General features: G+C 39.8%; 1 protein-coding gene across 1 annotated transcript in view; it reads left to right on the forward strand.

The window, feature by feature from the left end:
* Positions 1-24,056, forward strand: part of LOC139454531 (ATP-dependent DNA helicase Q4-like) — a 393,084-nt gene that overhangs the window by 361,813 nt on the left and 7,215 nt on the right. Inside the window, exons 16-18 of the mRNA XM_071236303.1 lie at positions 16,631-16,748; positions 18,387-18,517; positions 20,069-20,237. Of these exons, the coding sequence (XP_071092404.1) occupies positions 16,631-16,748; positions 18,387-18,517; positions 20,069-20,237 (418 nt within the window). The remainder of the gene's footprint in view (positions 1-16,630; positions 16,749-18,386; positions 18,518-20,068; positions 20,238-24,056) is intronic.

Raw genomic sequence — 24,056 nt, forward strand, 5'->3', positions numbered from 1 at the left:
GCACTATAAATCGGCATCAGTCTGGACTAGAACAAGCAGCCACTCACACATGTACATGCACGTTGGAGAGGGAGTTTAATTCCTGTGACAGCTCCTCATAAGATCTAATTTTATTAACTAATTCTGAAGTCTTTGCAAGGCATTTGGAAGTGATACACATAAGGAAGAGAATTTATGGATGTCAACTTCTTTATTATGAAGAACAACATTTCGGAATAATATGCTTACGCTTTCATCAGGTGAATTCGTCATGATAAAGAAGTTGACATCCATAAATTCTCTTCCTAATTTCTGAAGTGGTCATATCTCTCGTACATCAGTGTACCACACCAAAACCACAATGAACGGTTAAAGAACATAGGGATTGGAGAGGGATTGCATTTGTCAGCTCAACAAGTTGGAAGCATAAAATATGGATTTTTGTAAAAGTAAAATTCCATTCCATAATACATGACCTTTGTACCAACGTCACCACGTGACGGGCAGTATGACAGCTAGGGACTCGGCAGTGACCAACATGACTATATCCTTAAAGGGAAGTTAGATTCTAATTTAAGCTTATCTATCCCCTACTCTCAGTTGTTTAACATCTGTTCCCGGAACATTAACAGGCTGCTAAAACTAAATTTCCGTCATTTTCACTCATTTTAGAACAATTTGATATTTTCTTTCTTGCTGAAACAATGCAACAAGATATTGAAAAAATAAGAAATTTATTTAAAGACCATACATGTTCTGCTTGTCCAGGAAACGGGTTAAGCACTTTGGTCGTTTTTCTGGGGGAGTTACTGTGTATGTGACAAGACCTATGTCCAGTATGTGACAATAATCCACACTGACTGGGATAACTGTGTGTTCGTGAGGCTTGAGTCTGACGTGACACCCGTCATCCTGGGTGGACTATATGTGCTTCCGGAAGTGTCCCCGCTATACCGCGATGTGGCGGGAGATGACAGAATTGATCAACTGAAGACTATGATGTCTTGTATTAAGTCTGAGTATGGCACAGACATTGATATGGTTCTATAGGGAGACCTTAATGCACGAACAGCATCCCAGGATGATTTCATTTTAGAGAATGAAAGTGATGTTGAATTGCTGGATCTAGGAGTGATGTATAAAACAGATATGTTCTGTGAAGGAAGAAAATCAAAAGATGAGAAAACAAAAAAGTTTGGTTTGTCATTATTAAATATATGTAAACAGTGGGGAATTCATATTGTGAATGCATGGACGGAAACCAGGTGACTTGGAAGGCTGTTTTACATACATAGGACCAAATGGGACTAGTTTGATAGATTATTTTCTTATGCATCTACAAACAGTTTTAATGCTATCAAAGATTTATATGTACACAGCAGAACGGAGTCTGACCACCTGCCCATTTCCTGTCAATTGTTACATTCTATTAGTCAGCCGCCGTCACCGAGTGACCAGGAAACATTAATTTCAATGAAACTTCCCAGATATGTGTGGTCCGAGGATGGATATAAGTCCTATATAGACAACATCTCTTCTCCCCTAGCGATTCGCTGTGCAGAGTTGCGTCCCTTGGGCACGCCAGAAACCTATGATTGTGGGTTCGAATCCCGGTTCGCCCCGATTATATTTCTATGTTTGTCAGCACCATACCCGTGCTCGTGGGTTTCACCGAAGTGGTAAACATCTGAGACCTGCATCACTTCGGGCTTTCCTCCCACATTAAGCTGACACGGCGCGATATAACTGGAATACTGTTAAAAGCGGCGTTAAACCCAACTCGCTCACTCAGTCACTCCCCCAGCGAAAGTAATCATTGACAGCTTTCTTGATTGCGTCCACGTAAATGTAAACGAGGCTGCTGACAAACTGTGTACTTTATTTCAGAGTATTGGTGCGCACATGGAAAAGACGCCGACAAATTTTAAGGCTGCAAATAAACAACCTGGGTGGTTTGATGAGGAATGTTTAGTCAAAAAACGAATTAAATATGATCGATTATATAATCTTCGAAAATCAAAAACGAAAGCAAACGTAGATGTTTTTTTAGAGTCCAAACATGATTTTAAAAAGACATGTAAGGAAAAGGAGATTGTTGCTGTTTGTGGATGACATTGTCTTAGTAGTGGACTCTGTAATTGAGTTACAGAGAAAATAAGATAAATTGTGAATCTTTATTGTGATACTTGGGGTCTGGTAGTCAATATGGATAAATCAGATATAATTGTATTCAGACATGGTGGTGTTATTAAACGAGTTGATAAATGGTACTATAAAAATACAGAAATGAAAATAGTAACATATTATAAATACTTGGGCATTGTCTTTTCATCACGTCGTCTATGGTTTAAGGCCTGGGAAACCATAGCGACACAGGCCAAGAAAGCATGTTTTCCTATTTTTAAGTTGACTAAGCTCTATCCATACTTGTCATTTAAGGTAATTGTTTCTATATTTGATAGGAAAATAGCTCTGATTGCTTGTTTTGGAAGTGAAATTTGGGGATTTACATTAAGAGAAGGTATAGAAAAAGTCCAAAGTTCTTTTTTAAGTTATATTTGTCAATCAGTAATAAAGCATCATCTAATGCGGTTCTTGGTGAAGTTGGACGTTATCATCAAAGTGTTATTTATTTTAGCCGATGTATAAGATGTTGGTGTAGATTGATGCGCATGAATTCAAATCGACGTCCACATGCTTGTTATAAAATGCTGAAAGTACAAGCTGATAATGGTAGTGTTAATTGGCATCTCATGTGAGAATGCTTTTGTTTGAAACTGGTTTTAGTTATGGAATTATTCAAGAGAAGATGTATTGACATTGTTGTACAAAACTGGAGTTTTAACAGATTAAAAGATTTTAAAAGATTAACAATTCTGAGTTCTTGACCCATTATGCGTCATATAAATCACTATTGGAAACTGAACTTTATATAACCTCATGCTTTGATAAGGATCTTGTAAGAGTTTTGGCAAAATTTTGATGTTTAGCACATGGTTTAAGAGTACAAAAACAGCGCTTTAGCAAACAGTTAATACAACCTGAATTAATGTTCTGTGATAATTGTGACTTATCAGAATTAGAAGATGAATATCATTTTGCACTAGTTTGCCCATATTACGAGAAAAGCAGAGATAGTTTAATTCCTCGTTATTTTCATCATTGTCCATCAAGACAGAAATTTGCCGCCTTGATATCTCAAAAAAATGTTAATGTTATAAGAGGTTTTGCTTTTTATCTAAAGAGAAATTTGCCAGTTTACCGTTAAGCAGAAGTGTTAATCTGTATTAAAGATAGTTATGTCAAGAGATATACACTTTTATATTTAGAAATTACGTAATACATCCACATGCCTCTATCCTACTCATGTTATATGAAAGAAATTGTACTCTTGGCCACGAGGCCTTCAATACTGAACAAACTCTCTCTCTCTCTTTGTACCAGTGTGAAGGTCATTTGCTCCCATTGCCATGGCTTCCTGATGTCCTCATCCAGACATGTCAACACACATTTCACTGACAGCCGTATCATGTCTCCATTCAACACAAGTGGCACCAGCTTAGGATTAGGTCTTGGAGAAGGCCTATAATTCGACATTGCACTATCAGACTCAGTGCCAAGCTTTGATGTCAAGTGCACTCACTGCAGGATGGTCCTGGAAACTTCCAGTGCCCATCCACTTATGTAATATTGTAACATACCATGCATCATACTTGCAGTCAAGAATAGATCTGGCCTAATCTGTCTCTGAAATGACCATCCATCTGAAAACTCATCGTATGGAGTGAGCCGGACACTGCAAGACACTCACTGCTGTAGTGGACTCTCCTGAAGATGTTCAGTCAGGCTGTGGCATGGTGCATTGTCTTTCTGCTGCTGTGAACTTTACACATGTTCCTGCACCTTCTCCTGAGTTACGGGGCGGGCGGGTTGCCTAGTTGTTAAAGCGTTAAAGTTGTTAAAGACCCGGGTTCTATTCCCAACATGGGTACAATGTGTGAAGCCAATTTGTGGTGTCCCCCGCCGTGATATTGCTGGTATATTGCTAAAAGCGGCGTAAAACCTCACTACACTCACTCTCCTGAGTTCCAATGAGGGAGTTCCAGTGAGGGAGTTCTAGTACAGCTGTCTGTATTGGTGACTGTCTTTACCAGGATTCACAACTTGGCAGGTCTTTGGATAAATGGTCTGGGATATTGATATGTAGAAATGTTTGTTTGCTTAACATGGCACTCATCAATATTCAAGCTTTATGACAGCGGTTTGTAAATAATCGAGTCTGGACCAGACAATCCAGTGATTATCATCATGTGCATCGATCTACGCAATTAGGATACGATGGCATACGAGCCCGACCACCCGATCCCGTTAGTTACCTCTTACGACAAGCATAGTTGCCTCTTAAGGCAAGCATTGGGAGCTGAAGACCAATTCTCTGCCCACAACTTCACAGGTCTGTAGAATGAGGAAACAAAACCAACCCTAAACCTAAACAATGTTATGCACTGTTTACCTCATTCACTGAAATGGCGGGGGTGGGGTGGGGGTGGGGTGGGTGTAGCCTTGTGGTTTAAGCATACCAGAGGTCGATTCCCCACATGGGTACAATTTGTGGGGCCAATTTCTGGTATACTGCGAAAAGTGGTGTAAAACCATACTCACTCAGTCACAGGGAAAACCAACCAAACTCGTATTATAGTGCTAGCCCTCTGAGATGTCAGGCCACTCTTTAACATGGATACCCCGCTCAGATGCAGTATGCTGATTTCGAGCCAATAAGTCCTTGTTTTATCAAGGTATCGAGTATTAGTATCGAGTATCAAGCAGTGTAACAAGTACTATCTTGTAACATTTTCTGATATGAGGTGAGGTGAGGTGAAATGGGGTTTAACGTCACGTTCAAGATTGTTGTACTTATATAGCAACTTGCAGGAACATGTGTCAGTGGCTGCTTGTACTAGTCCGGACTGATGCCGATTTATAGTGCTAGCCCGCTGAGATACCATGCCGCAGTTTAACACGAATACCCCACTGAGACACTGTATACTGACTCCGAGCTGACCAGTCCTTGTTTTAGCCCCTTAGTGCCAAGCACCAGGCAGGGTAACAACAAATACCATCTTTATACGTCTTTTGGTATGACGGGGCCGGGGATCGAACCACTGATCCTCCAATCTCCAGGCTGATGCTGTAGCCACTAGACCACATGTTGCGTTTAGTTACATGGTTATTCTTTACAGTGTTATGTGGAAATTCGGATTTGAGTAAGGAAGAGCAAGTGCTAATATTAGATTCTATTCAACACTTCATATTAAAAACTGGCAGATTTTCAGTTAAATGATTGTTTAAAATAAACTGCAAATAGATTTATTATATATACACATCTAGCCTGGCATGTACAATTTATTTGTTACATCTAACCTTCATTGATGTATTTATTGTAATATGTCCTATGTGTAATGAAGTGGTATTAACATAAGCGCTTCGCTTGTTTACCAATCCATTTTCACACTTTTGTGAAAATAAATATGTTTCAACCAAGTTACATTACATAAGGATAATACTTAAATACTATTCATTTCAACTTTCTTCATCTTACCTCTTGCTCGCCAGCTCTCCTGCCCAGGGGTACGGGTGGCCTGGTCATCTACAGCGCCGCGATTCGCTGTGCAGAGTTGTGTCCCTTGGGCACGCCAGAAACCTATGATTGTGGGTTCAAATCCCGGTTCGCCCTGATTATGCTTCTAGGTTTGTCAGCACCATACCCGTGCTCGTCGGTTTCACCGAAGTGGTAAACATCTGAGACCTGCATCACTTCGGGCTTTCCTCCCACATTAAGCTGACCCGCCGTGATATAACTGGAATACTGTTAAAACTTACCAACTCTCTTGTGGTGTAGTAGTTTGGCTAGAAACAACAGTCGCTGAGCTTGGTGTAAGCCGTTTCCACAATCCAGATGATCTGCTGTCACTTTAAAGCCCTCTCCATTGTCCACATAAATGGAAATAAGCTTACAGTGATTAGCGACCATCTTGAATCAACATGTTAGTGGTGCTTGATGTTGTTTTTGTTGATGGAGGTGTTCAAATCTGTCTGGTGAATGTTGACATACAGTATTAGGTTGAGCCGACATCCATGGATAATTAACACATTATTCAATAGAGTTGTCTATCACCTCAGATCAAGCACCAATTTGCCCTCCCACACACTCACACTCCCTCCTCACTTGCTCCCTCCATCAATTCATTTGTACATCCATCAGTCAGTTGTCAGACAGTAGTACAGTGTTAAACGACAAACATTAAATTTAAAGAAGATGAAATTTGTTGGGCAGGGGTGAGTGGCTGGGTGTGGTGTTTTGCTGCTTTTAGCAATATTCCAGCAATATCACAGCAGGGGACACCATAAATGGGTTTCACACATTGTACCCATGTCGGGAATCGAACCCGGGTGTTTGCTTTTACCACTAGGCTACCCTACCTCCCTGTTAAGCTGGAACAAGCATGTATGTACAACTTCTTATTTTACCAATGGCCCAAGGATTCAAGTCACACATCTAAGATTGTGTGAGATGGACATGCTTACTAGGGCTGGGACGGGTAACTCGGGTACGGGTGGGTACTGAGTAGGACTCATCACCCGGACCCGTGGTTAGTCATGTGATATATAGTTTAATGACAAAAGTTATCTTGAACTTAATGTTACACTTAAATTCACTAATGTTCGCATTTCTTTCTGACTAAGGGGCGGTCGGGTAGCCTAGTGGTTAAAGCGTTCGCTCGTCACGCCGCAGACCCGGGTTCGATTCCCGACATGGGTACGATGTGTGAAGCCCATTTCTGGTGTCCCCCACCTTGATATTGCTGGAATATTGCTAAAAGCGGCGTAAAACCATACTCAGTCAGTCTTTCTGACTATACACCCCTTCTCCTGACTTTTCATATGGTTGAATAAAGATATAACTTAAGTCAACTTCAGTGTATGCATGACCAGATCGTTTAATACATGTATCTAAATACATTTTGCAAGTGCTGTGGTAAAAAAATAATTCTCAGTCGGACATTTTGTACCTATCTCTTGAGACCTACAGTGGGTACCCAGGTAGAGTCGGGTAATAGGGGGGTGGGTACCTGGGTAGTGAATTTGGACCCGTCCCAGCCCAAATGCTCACCCATGGTTCCTGCTACACACAATGATTCCAGCCCTGTGACTGTCGGTCAGTACTCTATGGTAAAGTATTGGAGTGTGAAGGTTTTCATGGATTTGACACTTACATTTTTATAAGTGTCATGTCATAGCGATACAAGTGCTTCTTCCTTGAAGGCTTTGAGGTCCTAAAATAAAAGCCATGGGTATATTGCCGGTTTCTGAATCCCTGGTGTACTGTCAATATCAAAATAAGATTTGATCGTTTAGGGACCGACCATTGGATATTCTGGGATTATGTATGGAGGCTAGATATTTTTCAGCTATAGCTGCAGCTACAAAACCAGATATTGACCCTTAATATGTTTTTGTGAAAGACCAATGTATTTTTTGTGGTTGAAAAACTCCTTCTTTTCCATCGTTTCCAACTACTTTTTTCAAGCTTTTTCTGGGACAATGTATTTTTTATATAAAAAACTTGAACCAGCATATTTGATGTATAATTTTTTTATTGATGAAATAAACTTATATGGACTCTTGAAACAGAAGTCTTCAGGAAAAAATCATATATTCATCCTATTGATCTACAGCAATATTTAGATTTGTCTTTAAAATCCAAACTTTTTTAGATTGTTTACAATTAGAGCTAATCATGTCTAGCATGTGTTAGGTTACGTCAGATTGGTGAGACACCCCAGTTATTAGACATGCAGTTAAGCCGAATGGGTCGAGATCACAACTTACTTTTTCCTCTCGTCCGAATGGGTGGTCTCATCAATATCTAATATCAATGATAAGGAAACCCAGAGTAGATATACAGACATGCCAAACTTTGAACTGGTATTGACCAGATGTTGTCAATAATGAATACTTATACTACAGTATAAACAACCTCAGTGGTGGAAACTTACACAAGTATGTTTTACTTCAGATGAAAATGCTGTGAAGATCCAGGGTAGGTCTACAGCAACCCATGCTTGCCGTAAAAGGCAACTATGCTTTTCGTAAGAGGCGACTAACAGGATCAGTTGGTCAGGCTTGCTGACTTGGTTGGTGCATGTCATCGTATCCCATTTGCATGGATTGATGCTCATGATGTCAATCACTGGATTGTCAGGTCCAGACTTGATTATTTACAGACCACCCTCATATAGCTGGAATATTGCTGAGTGTGTCAATAAACAACAAACAAACAAAGAAACAAAGACTTTGTTAGAGGGTGCTCGTGTCTTGTATATTGGATGAGGGGGTCACATGACCACATAGACTGTATTTCAGAAATAACATAAACTACTTCAATGTTCATGGGGGAATTTAGCCTATGACTTTACTTCAACTCCTGTTTGACACATCGTCATCACGGATGAGCCAATTAGCAAGGATGACTGACACAGGTGACTCTGTTGTTTCTACAGTAGGTTCCTCTCATATTCAGTTAACTCACACCAAGTGAAGTCAGTTCTGATAAGCATTGTTATTTTATATGACGTACAAGATGTGTGATCTTAATAAACTCCACCAGTCACTCCATCCTCCCACTCATCATCGTCTGGGGATTTGCCACCAGGTCAAGGGAGGAGTTTCAACTAGTCGTTCAGCATCTTCCATGATCCAGTTTTGTCGGAAGAGGCGATTGATGGGATCGGGTGGTCGGGTTCACTGACTTGGTTGATGCATGTCATCGATCCCAAAACAAAATGTTTCCATGTGATTATGACGTACACCTGGGGCTCGTTCTCCAACTCAGTTTGTTTTTTAGCCCGGTTTGAATGACAGCACCAAAAATAGACATCAAATCAAATTACAGTGTTCTTTATTTAAGCAGTATTTGTGACATTTGACCACTCTCAAAATGGCATTTCTGTGTTCATAGCTTTTGGCCATGGGAGCAATGCCAGTTTACACTTGTCAGAGGAGTACACAAAGTATGTGATCTAGACAACCAGTTGTCAGATTTTCATTTTGTGGAAGCCTTGGTGGATGAGTGGGGATTAATCGCTGACTTTGTGTGCTAGCAATTTGCTAACTCACTCTGGAATTGAAGGTTCAAATTCCGGATGGGACTCAACCCAAAAAGTACTAGAATCTGTACTTTGCTCAGAAAGTGTTATCCAAAATGTAACTTTTGTTACAGGTCATTGCTATGGCATGTTGTTGCAGATACACCCTGAGCATCGTATTGCATTTGGATTCCATTTTTGTACTCAGGAAACATTTTTTCCAACTAAAATATAATTTTAATAGTCTTGTAATATATTTAAACGTAGCGATGGCTTGCTTCGATGAGGCTGCAGTTATGAATGTACGTCCATGCCAATCTCACGTTTAAGAGTAAGTGAGTGAGTTGGGTTTAACGCCGCTTTTAAGAGTATTCCATTTATATCATGGCGTGTCAGCTTAATGTGGGAGGAAAGCACGAAGAAGTGATGCAGGTTTAAGAGAGGCATTTGATTGGTTGTTTATTTCAAGGTCATTAGTGAGAGAAGTTAGTTGTGTTGTTTTGTGTTAGCGATTAAGAAGCTGGAGGATGGTGACATCACAGTAATAATAGTGGTGACAGGGTACAGGGTATTGATCATGATAGAATGGAGATATATGTATTACCGGTATACACTGGATAACCGTAGATGGTCACCCAATGGGAACTTGTCCGTTGACATGATACTGTTTTGCTTGGTGACATACATATGTTTATATTGTTTTAGGACAGTGAACGTTTAAACCAATTCAAATGCATTTTATTGCTGCCAAATACAGCCTACAGTGTATGAATGTGTTGCTGTTCAAAGATTTTACGAAGCTTTAATTTTGTCTGTTCAAAAGGGAGATTACTCTAATTGTAAGTGACCCCAAAAGCGTTATGGCCGAAATTTGAATGTTGATGTAGCTGGCTATGAAGACTTTAGAGTCATGTGGTCATATCAAACAATTCACAAATACTTTATTGGATAATTCGGACCCAAGTAAATTTTTGTGAGAAATTTGTTGGAAGTGTTATTTTTATATGTTTTACTGAGGAGTTCCAGCCTTTAAATTTCCTATCATAGGATTCATACAAACAGAACTTTTGCATTTAATAATTACGTTCCATTCCTATGAATAATTGTAAACAATAATAACTTCACAGACTGCTTTATCATATTAAGACTTGACATCAATATGTTTCTGAATTTATGAACATAGAAACCGGTGTGCACACTTTGGATAAATGTACTGTGCGTATTTACTCAGACTGGGCAGTGTTTTGTTCGTTTTTACCTCCATAAATGCAAAACAAATTGAAGTTAATACTTAAATACATTGACCTTTCCTAAACATGTGTCAGTTGGCTGGTTGGTCACCTTTGGTGATTCAGGGATACCAGTGTAAAACCTACTGCAAATTCCACGTGTTTAAAATAGATGCATCACGTTGTCCTGAAAGCTTGATAAGACGGATCACTCTTTGATATACCATCTGTACACCAGCGTCACGGCACAGATAATGCTGATGCGTGAGAGTTCATTCAATTACTCAAATACCAAGTCACAACCGATTCAGTCAACATTCAGATGAAGTGATGGAGATATGATTAGAAATGGTATTCGTGACTTAGAACAGTCAGTTCTTGAGCTCTCATCTGCCTGTGTTAAATGCCAGCATGCTGCCATATCAACACCTCGCTACGGTAATAGACAGGGTATCAAGAACACCTATCATGTGCCAAGGTTACAAGTTATCTGTGATTGGCCTTCAATCTATGAGCAATCAAATCTCCGTTGGGCTTCTTTATGGTGTTTGTACAACCCATGAAGGATCACACTTCTCAAACACTTCTTGTTGATATAGATTCAACCCTTTGTGAAGACCCTACTTTCAGACAATCAGTACTTTGATCATTGCAGTGTCCCAGTGATCGATAAACCCTGCATGGTGTCACCATGGTACGTGTTGTGTTGGCTGTTTTTACAGCAAAAACTTCACCAAACCTTTAGTTTTACTTTAGTACTGCAAATCTGTATCCTGAGGATAAGTTAGAACACATTTTCAAACAACAAGAGATTTAGTCTCCTGTATTTGTTTATAAGGCTAAAACCTATTTTCCTTTTTCATTGGTGATCCTAGATCTATCTACACTAGAGCTGCAACGAATATGCTATGAGGCGAATATGATATGTATCACGAATATAGGGTAACGGATATGAATATTTATTCATGAATATTCTTACAGGTCATCAGTTGTATTATTTATTATATTCAGTGAAACATTAACAAATGTAAATTATTTGACATGGTTAGACCATGTTGACAGTGTTAATGATTTATAATAATATCATACATTTATATGCTGCACTCACTCACTAACTCACTCACTCACTCACTCACTCATTCACTCACTCACTCACTCACTCACTCACTCACCTGTTCAAAGCTTTGTTACACCCAAGTCCTCACCCAACTGTCTTCACCATGCTGTCCTAGTGGCTCATATTGTCCCATCAGAGAGTCTGTCTTCATAACGACAGACTGAACCAATAACATGTAAAGCACCTGTTCCTCTCCTTTGAAAGAAGTATAAATCAGTGCAACATTACGCTAAAAGCCTTGGCGGATAATAGATCTTGGCATCAAAAGTCAGCAGTTCTTTAATTAAGTCTAAGGAATTGGTAGCAGCCTAAGCAGTGTCAATATTAAAAAATGGTACGACAAACGCAACAGTAATTCCAGGATGCAGACGATGTTGAAGAGTGATGGGGTAGATGTAATTGCCGTTGTTGATGCTGTGGTATAAAAACGATATGGTGCCAAGTCAGTGTGTTTTAAGTGTAGCAAGTAATGTATTGCATTCATAGGGCTTTCAAAGTGGCCTTTGGATGATGTTAGACAAGATTTTTGTACTGGTGACTATTGAAGCTGAGATCTAAAGGCTGTGCGGGAAATATTCATTCCGAGACTGTGATCAGTGTTTAGGTAATATGACAAAAAAAAGTCTCCACATACTTGTTAAATATCTCATATTGGAACATTGGTACGTCATTTTCTGGCAATATTCTGATGATTAGTTATGAATGTTGGCCGAATTCATACATAAACATATTTATGTATTTATTAAGTTTCTTAGTCAATATGAGAAAGGAAGCAAAATTTGGAGAGGAAAACAATATACACTCTTCAAAAAAAGAAACGCACAGGTAGATTTTTAGTAAATTTATTGAACCTAATCAAATCGATATATTTAATTTAATATCATAGATACAAATATGAAATTTTGGAGCTCGATATTCACATGTTGTCGTTGTACGAAGGCATTGAAAACTGTTCATTGTCATGTCACATAAGGCCACAAGGTGGCGCTGAACTCAGTATCTCATGTGACCGCCCCGGGCAGCAATCACGGCTCTGCATCTCCTCGGCACTGACTGGATAAGCATGCAAATTCCGTCCTGTCCTGCGCCATTCTGCACCATTCTGCGCCATTCTGCAACATTCTGCTTGTAATGCGTTGGCCAGTCGTGGGAGTGTCTGCGGCGTGTTCTGAGTAAGGGAGTGAGTTTGGTTTAATGCCGCTTTTAGCAATATTCCAGCAATATCCAGGGCCAGAAATGGGCTTCACACATTATACCCATGTCGGGATTCGAACCCAGGTCTTCGGCATGACGAGCGAACGCTTTAACCACTAGGCTACCCGACCGCCCCTTTTTGATTGGGTTGAAATCTGGAGACCCTGACGGCCAGGGCAAGTCGTTGATGTTGGCATTATGAAGGTAGTCTGCAGTGACACGAGCTGTGTGCGGTTCAGTATTGTCCTGTTGAAACAGCTCTCTCTGGGTGGTCAATGATTGGAAGAAGGTGAGGTTGAAGAATTTGAGAAGATGGTTCCTGATAGTCTGGTCCGATATCCTCCTCAAACCAGGACTGTGTCCTGCAGTTTCCGTAGCTGTGGCATTGCGATAACGTAGGTGGAACAGTCTAATGTAGAGATCCTGTGCAGGGGTGGTAACCCTTGGTCAGCCGGTTCTTGGACGGTCTGCAGTAGAATTGAACTGTGTGTATCAGTCACAAAGGTGGCAAATGGTGCTGTGGTGGTAGTGAATAGGCGTGCAATTCCCCTCTTTGGATACATCCTATGGCAATGTTCTGACATTTTCGAACTTGAAAAATGTTGACATTTGAATGACAAATTATTGGCTTATGCTTGCCTTTTTATAGCCACTACCACGAGTTACGAATGCCATAACTTGCACATACATTTTGATTTACTGTTTTCTTCCATGACATTTTTGAATAAGTGTGAAAACAATGCCGTTTAAGACAATTGACAATGGCTGCGTTTGGATGCACCGTTAGTCGAATATCAAGCTACCAACATTTTCCAATAACATATATCCGATTTATATACCTGATGTTTTGTGTAGTCAGGTTCAATGAACTACATACTACCTGTCGGTTTCTCTTTTTGAAGAGTGTAAGGGTTGGTTTCAGGTCCATCTCTGTGGATCTTTCTTTCAGTCTTTTTGTGTGTCTCTATTTCTTAGTCTCTTTGTCTCTATCTCAGTAAATTAGTCTCCGTGTCTCAGTCTGGTGGTCCTGCCTCAGTTTGACCCAGAACTCCTGTGCATTGGGACTGGTACATGGGGAACTGTTCTTGTGAATCTTTACAGGTTGATTGGCTTCTCTGTGTCATTTACTTGTGACACACTTAGTGATGATAATGTTTTAGTGAATGTCCCATTGCTGACACACAGTGTTATATTTGAAATACTGGTTTGAGTGTTGCTCACTCTACGATATTTATCACGAATATAGGGTAACGAATATGAATATTTTTTCTTGAATACACTGACAGGTCATCAGCTGATGTATTGTTTATCATATTCAGTGAAACAATAATAAAATAAATTATTTGACATGGTTTGACCATGTTGACAGTATTAATGATTTATAATAATATTATACATTTATATACTGCACTAACTCACTCAACATCACCTCACTCACTCACTCTATAACTCACTCACTCACTCTACAACTCACTCTATAACTCACTCACTTTCCAGAGAACTTTGTGGCTCTTAACCATGATCATGGGTGTTTCACCATCTAAAAACAACTGCTGATAATGTACCTCCTCTATCCGTCTGATGTGTCCTTTTTTGTCAACAAAACCATCCAATGGTAGTAGTATTTTGTTCTCATTTTTGAGGATGTCTACAATTTTCACAAAGTTTTGTAAGATGAGAGGAGTATGTTTAAAAACTTAAAAGGAATTTGGATTTCTTTTCCTACATGGAACTTGGACACTGCTCTGTAATTTCCTGTTTTCACATTGAACTCTTTGAGGTTTCAGAGTCAATGAGCTGATTCAGAATAGGTGTTTGCTTGTAAAGGACATGGGGGCAGCAGTCTGAAGTCTCATTATTATCCAAAAAGGACATTTCTGTGCTGACCAAATTACAATCGCTTGACATCCGCTTGGAGACAATTATCTCATGCACAAAGGTAAATGTTAGGTGGTGCCAGTGGACAGTGATAAATGCCACACAAGACAGTGTCTGTGACTAGGTACTTGTAGAACATCTGTTCTAATTTGCAGGAATTGTTGTACTTGTATTATTCTGTTTTCTTGTCTGGGGTTCAATTCTGCAAGACTATTTACCATGACATTAGGTTTGGGCGATGTGTATTTTTATTATATATTCTATTTGTTTTATGTGTAGGATAAAACATGACGATGGTCAGGGTCAGGAATGTAAATACCAGGGAAAGGGAAAGTAAGACCTGAATGTAAAGTTTGAGGTTTTATTCTTGATTATCAAAAGGATAACTGAAAAATAAAATGTTTTATTTAGCTCGCTACCATGATCAAATATGACAGAACATATTGAGAAAATGTGTCATATACTGAGCAAAATCAAATACAAAAGTTACATAGTTTGTCCCCTAGACAGTAGTAGACTCATCCTACACCTTGTCACTCTTGCAACTCCAGTTTCTCGTAACCAAAATGAGACGAGCAGCTATTTCTCTAAAACAAATTCATGATTTCTTTCTTCTTGCTTTTTAAATCCTTCAAATATGATAGCACAGTATGATAAAAACAAATGTATTTTATAACAAACCTCACATATACATTTCCTGAGTATGACTTCAATATAATTCCGGAATGCCTCAATGGCTGAATTGGTTATGAGCATGCTCGATAATGAAATACCATGAAGTATACAGGAAGGTTTCATACCTTTATAAGGTTAATGCAGGTACTATATTACTGGTAGAGGTTTGTAAAGACCTGACCGCCTTTTTGGTCTCGTGGTAGAGCATCTTCCCGGAGAGCAGAAGGTCGGGGTTTGATTGGATTTGTGCATGTCTGAGTGGGGTATTCATGTTAAACTGCAGCATGGTATCTCAGTAGAATAGCGCTATAAAATCAGCATTAGTCCAGAATAGTGCACCCACACTCCCACACCCACACATGCACACTCACTCACGCAGGCACGCATGCACACACGTACGCATACACACACGCACGCACACAAGTTGTTATAATGCTTATAAATACCGACTTCAGCAAACTTACAGGTTATTATGAAGTATGTAAAAGCACACAGTGTCGTGACCTTGACTTTATTCTTAGACATGTCAACAAGAATAACTTCACAGGCTGCTTTTTGAATCATCGATACGTAAAATACGTTGTCAGTGATACGAAACCAGTGACAACGATCATAACAATAATATAACACAAGCCCCACCCCCTCTGTTGTCAGCCATTCAAGAATTAGTAGTCCATTAGTGTGCATCTGGCCTAATTGCTTCTGGGTTTATAGAAACATAAACATAAAAAGATTTGCATGCTTAGCCAATCAAATGCCATGGAACCACTTAAAGTTATTTATGTAGAAATAATGTCATGCGTGGGAGGATTATGGTGAAGATTACTGTCAAGGGTTTCTTGCCCTGCAACATAGATGTTCAAAATGATGACAAAGCCATCCATCGATGCCTCCCCCAAGCAGATCACTAAGGAGCTCAAGGTTCAGGTTGTAGGGGAGTGAGAGTTGTTTTTTCCGATTATTGTCTGATTATGAAATATGACCTATTTCTGAATGGATACCCATGTGTTGAGTCCTTTCATTCAATGTGTATTTTGTATTCAGAGAAATAATAAACTAAATGATTGACAGTATTAATATCTTCTATTTTTGTATTATTAGTCTATTCATTCTGTGGATAGTGCACATAGCATCAGTCTCAACTGTTGATGTTTTAACTTCTCACTGATATATTGCCATCCTGCAAAGATATATTGCGATGCATCAATGTTTTGATCGATTGATACTCCCCTAGATGGCTCAAATTAGTACATTAGGATGGTCTGAAATATGCATGAGATGTAGGAGCATTGTGCATCTTTGATGTGACCATATGTTGGCTTTGAAAATGGAAATTTTGCAAGATGACTGTGTTTCAAATAACAATGTTTTGTGCTTGATATTGATGTTTCTGTATTTGTTTTCTTATTCAGACAGATGAGGATCTCAATCAAAAAGAAAATGTGACATTACCGTCTCGAATATGTCCCGGCCACGAGAGGGCACTGCCGATTGACAGAACGGTCAGTGATCTGGATATTCGAGAGGAAGGTTAGTCTTGTTTAGTACTGATTCCAGGTAATTACTGGGGCACAGGTGGCCCAGTGGTCTAAGGCACAACAATATGTATCAGAGTTATGTCCCCTTATTCATGCAAGGATCAGCTGCCTGTAGGTTCAAATCCCAGATTCAGCTGAGTCACTTTGTATTCCCTCATACATCCCTTGCTCCTGGTCAGTTTTCATAAGAACAGGCCCAAAGGCCCAGGCCTATCACCAACTTGTCTTTGTGCTGTGACTTCAGTAACTCCTATGCTTTATGAGGTTATTTTCTGAACCGAAGACCAGATCATTAAAATAGGTGATCATATTAAATAAATTAATCATCATATCTTCATTCTCACATTTAAAAAAGTCTGCATCCTATAAGAATTGTTTACAACCTGTTAGATGTTCTTGGAAAAAGCTAAAATGGACAGTTGATTGTGAGATATGAACATGGCTCTACTTCTTCATGTGAATACAATGGCCATGTACTTCATCTTCTTTTGATTGGTTGGTTGGTTTGTTGGTTGTTGGTTGTTGGTTTACGCCGCACTCAGCAATATTCCAGCTATATGATGTCAGTCTGTAAATAATCAAATCTGGACCAGACAATCCAGTGAATCCAATCAATTGGGATCGATGACATGCAGCAACCAAGTCAGCGAGCCTGACAACCTGATCCTGTTAGTTACCTCTTACGACAACCATTGTCACCTTTTACGGCAAGCATGGGTTGCTGAAGACCTATATTCTACCCCGGATCTTCACGGGCCTGATCTTCTTTTGAAGCCATAGAAATTTTTGCACACATTGTTATCAAATTTAGCTGCACATCCTTTTTGCATTCTAGGTAGTCTATCTCACAGTCCTTGAACCATATTATTTCCCGTTCTGCCCAGCCCTTACTATATAATGCTTTTGTCCAAATTGAAGCAAGTCTAGATTTTCCACAGGTTCAGATTCTGAGTCTTCCTTCTCAATGGGGCTCCTTTTCACTTAAAAAGTAGTTGCTTGCTTCTTTGAAAAATATGTGTTTTCAAAGACGAAGTGTTAGTCTACAATCTAGGTGACTATATGGCATCTGTAAAACTGAGGCATTATCTCTGTGTGTGAAGGGACATTAGTTGCTTGCTTGATATACATCATGACAAATCAGACAGACAAAGAAAGTTTTGAAAAGCTTAATGAAACTTGGTCCGAACATAGTGCCCTTAATTGCTATCAATTTTGGGTTGGAATAGGTCCCCAATAATCTGGGGGATTTATCAGTCTCGGTGACTTGATTGATTGTGTGACATTGTGCCTGCCGACTACGTGGTGCACTGATTATGATATCAATCAATGGGTATCGGATCCTGATTAATTACAGGCTGTCTTCATTTATCTGGAATATTGCGGAGTAAGAGATAAAACAACAAATAAGCCATAATCTTGAGGAGTCAATGTCTGTGTTGATCCATTATGTATTTCTAAATTAATATTTTCAATGAAACAGACTCAATGATTTACAGGATGTCATCATGGCATTAAACAACAAACAAACAGGAAAATATTTTAACGGAAGTGTAGTGAAGGCCGAAAGACTTTGTTCAGTTTGGAATAAAACCTATTCCATTCACTCACTCACCCTGATCTTGCCGTGCAGGAATTGCCACCCTGCTGTGCTACCTTGAGCTGGTCCCCGAGAACTGTCTGGAGAACCTACAGCCGGTGTATGCCACGTGTAAGGTTCTGTGTTACGGAGGCCCACCACAGCTGCAGGCTGTGTCCAAGAAGGTGAGTACATGCAGATACCTACCTTACAGAGGGACCTTGCAGTGGACCATGCAGTGGAGTTATTTCCATTACAGTACTAGGATCCAGGGTCCCATTACTCAAAGCGATCTTAGCGCTAACTTGATCGTAAGTCCCTTACTTTAACATAGGTTTATGATCATCATAGTGCTAAGATCGCTTTGAGGAACGGGGCCAAGGGTTTTACCTTGACTTACAATGGTGCGGGTCCAGGTACTTTAATAATTAATTTTATGGGTCCTTGCAGGCAATATGAGGGTCCTGTATAGTAATGAAATGGTATCATGTACTGTACATTTTGATAACTTCATCAGAACCTGGAATGAATCAAAGATCATGTGGACAGGGGCCATGATTGATGAATGAAATGACATCGATCACTGCGCTTTATGGGCTGTAGATACAATGTATATTTTTGTGAGTCCCAGGAGATGCATGTGTATTCTTTTTCTGCTTCCATTCACTACATGTTTGTGTACTGGGGGCACACTTGTGTGGCTTGTAAAACCCTGAAGGATTCATTGTTTGTGGTTCGAATCCCAGATGTGTCTCTATCTCGCCGGATCATTGGTGGACCATTTACTACAGGAACTTGCCTTACTGAGATACTTTCCATTACAGTACAAGGATTCATTGTTTGTGGTTCGAATCCCAGACTTGATCATGATTCTTGAATGTGGATCAAGTCTTTGTGGGGATTGAAATTATACCCAAAGTGGAGACTTAACTCAATCACCCACTTGAATGGGTCATGGCATAAAAGGCAACTCAAATGTTGTAAAAAGATTTTAGTGTATTCAAGATGTTCATGGATACAATTAATTTAAACTGCAAACTGTCATTGAGTTCTCTTCCTGGACCATTCCACAAAGATATCTTATCACAACTACCATCATTGGTCAATGTTAAACTATGAATCCTGAACCACAACATGTCATTGAGTTCTCTTCCTGGTCCATTCCACAAAGCTATCTTATCACAACTACCATCGTAGGTCAATGTTCAACTATGAATCCTTAACTGCAAACTGTCATTGAGTTCTCTTCCTGGACCATTCCACAAAAATACCTTATCACTACTACCATCGTAGGTCAATGTTAAACTATGACTCCTGAACCACAAACTGTCATTGAGTTCTCTTCCTCGACCATTCCACAAAGATATCTTATCACAACTACCATCGTAGGTCAATGTTAAACTATGAATCCTGAACCACAAAATGTCATCGAGTTCTCTTCCTGGACCATTCTACAATGCTATCTTAGCGTGATCATAAAACTCCTATGGTGAGTATTGAGTTAATGCTGCGCAGCATCATGCAACAAACTTGTTATGTAGTGATCCATTCATGTAATTTCCACTGTGATTTTGCCACTATTTACGCCCAGTAGAACAATGGAATCTTTTTCAGCAGATAATCAAGACTGCTTATTATCTGGCGTTGACATTTTCACATATTGCAATCATCATAGCGCCAATATCCTATTGGAATGGCCTTGTATTGTAACTATTGGAATATTTGGCCTGTTTCAGTGCCCCCCTGTGGCGGTGGCTATTGCCAGACAGAAGATGGAGGGCAAGTCCTTCTCCAATGCCAACAGTGTAGAGTTCCCTATTGTGGAGGTCAGCGACACCATGGGATGGGACTCAGGGCCGGTCAAGAGAGAGGTCAAGCTGCTGCAGTGGAACTGGGCTGGACAAGGTGACACTTTGGGATTTGGGGGTAAAACGTGTTCAGAAGGCGAGGCAGGATTCCTAACTTGGGAAGGGTTGGTGTGGAGGGAGGATGGACATCATGTCTGATGAAGATGGTGGAGAAGATGGGGGTAAAACGTGTTCAGAAGGCGAGACAGGATTCCTAACTTTGGAAGGGTGGGTGTGGAGGGAGGATGGGCCTCATGACTGATGAGGATGCCCTAAGCTGTTGCTTTGTATACAGCTTCCAAAAATGAAATTATACTGACTTTGCCAACAGATGTACTTGATATTTGAAATTTTTAGTAATGATTTAATAATTGCACCAGATGTTGGTATGTTCCGTGACATGAGTGAGCAGAATGTTTTAACACTGGAGTCTCGATTAATCCAGGTGTATGACAGTGACTAGTAAATAATCGAGTCAGGACAAGACAAACTAGTGGTTGCTATTATGAACAACATGCTACTTAGTCATGGACAATAGAAGTTGTAGCAGGATCATGATGGATACATGGGGTTTAATGCGTTCCGCGTTAGGCGTTTTTTACCACGAGCCAGACGCCAGAGGAATTTATCTTACCGACATATTTTAATCTGCTTTTAAAACAACTTCAGAATTGATAGAAAACAGCTGTTTGATTGAGCTGAGGTTAATTTGTGCTATGTCATGTGACTTTCATTGACTCGGAAAAAGCATGGGGCATTTTGCTTTGAAGCGGGGTATAAGGGATTTATTATCCCACTGAGAAGTCCATGTGCTGCCTGTTTTCTTCGTGGCAGGGTATAAGGGATTTATTCTTACTCTCAAAAATTTAATTCTGATATATTCTGACATGGAGGTATGGTAATCTCATTAATTTACTCTCTGTGTGAACATTTGATGACACCTCAAACAGGTGTTGTCAGGTGAATCCTTAGCTTACATTGACAACATTATCTAAAGAAAGGGAATAGTGGGTTCTCGGGAGAATCAGTTTCTAAAATGTTTTTTCATTTCTTTACCATCTCGATTGGGAAATTTCAATGTTTGCTAAAGAAAAACATCACAGAACAAAATAATCCCTTGATGGTACACCCTCTTGGGTGTAGGAGCCATGGACGCTCAGAAACGATACGATGTATTAAATACCTACCACACTGAAATAGTGAAGCTTTACTTTTTGTGTTTGGAACTCTCTGATTATGTTCGTTTTTTGAGGTGCAGAAATAAGATATGGTTGTGTGAATGCTTTGCTCATTTGTAATGAGAATTAGAAGCCTGGACACTGATTGGCTGATGGGAGAGTTCACCTGATGCGACCTCATGGAGGTGATGCGACCTCAGAGAGGTATCATGTCAGAGTAAAAGATCTTATTTTAATGAGAATCACTGACACTGACTTACCAATTCATTTAGATGCCACTTATGACAAGCATAGGTTGCTGGGGACCAATGCTAACACAGAATCTGATTGAGCATGCACTAAAGTAGAAAGTATGGACGTAACTGAGAAATGGACGTAACATAATGGATTTATGTTTAAGGGGAAGCTTGTGAAATGAAACTTTAGAACATGGAAACAATATGGGTTCTGGTTCAGGCAAATTCAATCTCATGAAAATCAGACCTTAGTTCTCACTGCCACTATTTCAAAATGAGGTTAATCTGTTTTAAGCAAATTGACTACAGTAATTTTCATAGAGCGCAAATAAATTATTCCCCTTTTTTATCACTCTCCTATCTTGTAGGATTTTGACTATTTCAGATGACTTTGTGACCTATATCAAACACTCAGAGTGGGGGTGGTCATACATTCACTTGCAGTGTATAAGGTCAAAATGGCCGACTGATGAACAATGCAACAGGAGACATTTTGTCAGTAAACATGTTGTTACCATATATGGATACCGAATTGAAGCCATATCGAATCAAGCCACGATGAAGTGATTCTGAGATCCCTGTAATTGTAATTTTCCAAACCAATCAAGGCAAGACGTCATGCTGAACCAAACCACACAACATGGTCGTGACTTGGTTCTGTGGGACTTCAACGTATCTGTGTATAGTATTCATTGCTGAGTTGATAACATCATTTCTAGTGTAAATCGTGTCATTCATACACTAGTGGACATCAGTTTCACGGCCATAAAACCAGTCTCTTTCACAATAGTTAATGCAACACTATTTATACCTTCATCAATTATTTTAGATATTTTTTTCCATTTAATATTTAAAAAAAAGCTTTTTAAATATATCCAGTTCTTTTTGTGGCAAATTACAAATTTTAAACATGAGTGAGTATTTTTTTATGCACTCTGTTAACTAAAATTGTCTGCCTGTTTTTTTTTAATGTACATTTACTTTTAGCTCACTTGGACATCGTCAATGTGGGCTTATGTTGTGGGTGATTGCTGTCTGTTTGGTGGCAATGAGACTTCAATCTCTTCCCTTGCAAATCGACAGCCTCCAGGGTCTAATGGTTGAGCATACGCCCAGAGGGCGGAATATCCGGGGTTTGATCCCCGGCACCATCATACTTGAAGACATTAAACGATGGTACTTGTTGTTACCCTGTTTAGCACTCGGCATTAAGGGGCTAAAACTAGGACTGGTTGGCTCAGAGTCTGTATACTGTGTCTGAGTGGGTTTTTCATGTTACACTGCAGCATGGTATTTCAGTACACTATCTCTCTAACCACGCACGCACTCGCGCCTTAGACTCATCAAGTCTCACCCATGATCAACATTTGACCTCAATCACTCTAAGATCGCTCCCGACTTCATAGCCAAGAATCAATCTACCACGATGGGACCGTTGGGCCATAGACACTATACAATTCCTGCATTAGGACCAACAGTGGATCACCCAGACAGACTCTTATGTCCCATCAGAGCTCTCAAGTTCTATCTTGCGGCAACAGACCCACATAGACGCCATCGAAGGAGACTCTTCTTACCTTGTAAGACTAATTCAAACAAGGACATCACCAAGGCTACAATAGTAGGCTAGCTAAAAGCTACAGTTGCCTCAAGTTACACACAGGCTCAGAATTCCACGTCACGTCTCGGATCAAGCTCAGCTCACGAAATCAGAGAGCCCTAGCCAAGCGTCTTGCTTCATGGACATGTCTCAGGAGAGCAAGTAGTTTCTAGCTGTCAATGGGCCTCACAAAACACCTTCTCCATCTTTTACTTGTGTGATGTGTCGCCGGACTTACAGGGCATATGTTCCCTTGGTCTGGTTGTTGCGGAGCAAACTATCATCTAGCAATAGTTTTACCTCTTCTATAAAAAAAAAGGGGGAGGGGATCAGACACCAGCAGCATCACCCTTGATTTTTCTGTCTATTAGGTGTAGGATGGATAAGTAGCACCTTGAATATCAACTGTCTCTTTTAGACCGGACGTGACGTCATCACCAGAAGCGTGACCCTAACTGTAAGTGACGTCAGCCGAACAGGGTCCATCTAATCAGGAAATAACGTCTTTGGGTAGAAATAGACCTAGAGAGACATCATTACATGGAAAAGGGGAAGCGACATACCTGAAGTAACGTCATCACCAGTTATTAAGCAGAAATAGATTAGAAATGACATCATTATCACAATCTAGATCAGCAAATGTCATGGTAATTCAAATGAAGATTTCACATATTTGACTGATTCTTGACACATTTCTGATTTTCAAATCCTCAAGACAATCTGAAAGTTTTTGTCAGTGTGACTGAAGCCAAAATACATGATTTATGGCAGAGATGTAATAGAGGTAGTATTCTTAGAATTATTAACAATGATAACTATTGTTCTAATAATGTATAATATGAAATGCAAAGATATGTTCAGTC

Source organism: Haliotis cracherodii, unplaced genomic scaffold (genome assembly GCF_022045235.1).
Source record: "Haliotis cracherodii isolate W230 unplaced genomic scaffold, xgHalCrac1.p SCAF_10, whole genome shotgun sequence".
Classification (NCBI taxonomy): domain Eukaryota; kingdom Metazoa; phylum Mollusca; class Gastropoda; order Lepetellida; family Haliotidae; genus Haliotis; species Haliotis cracherodii.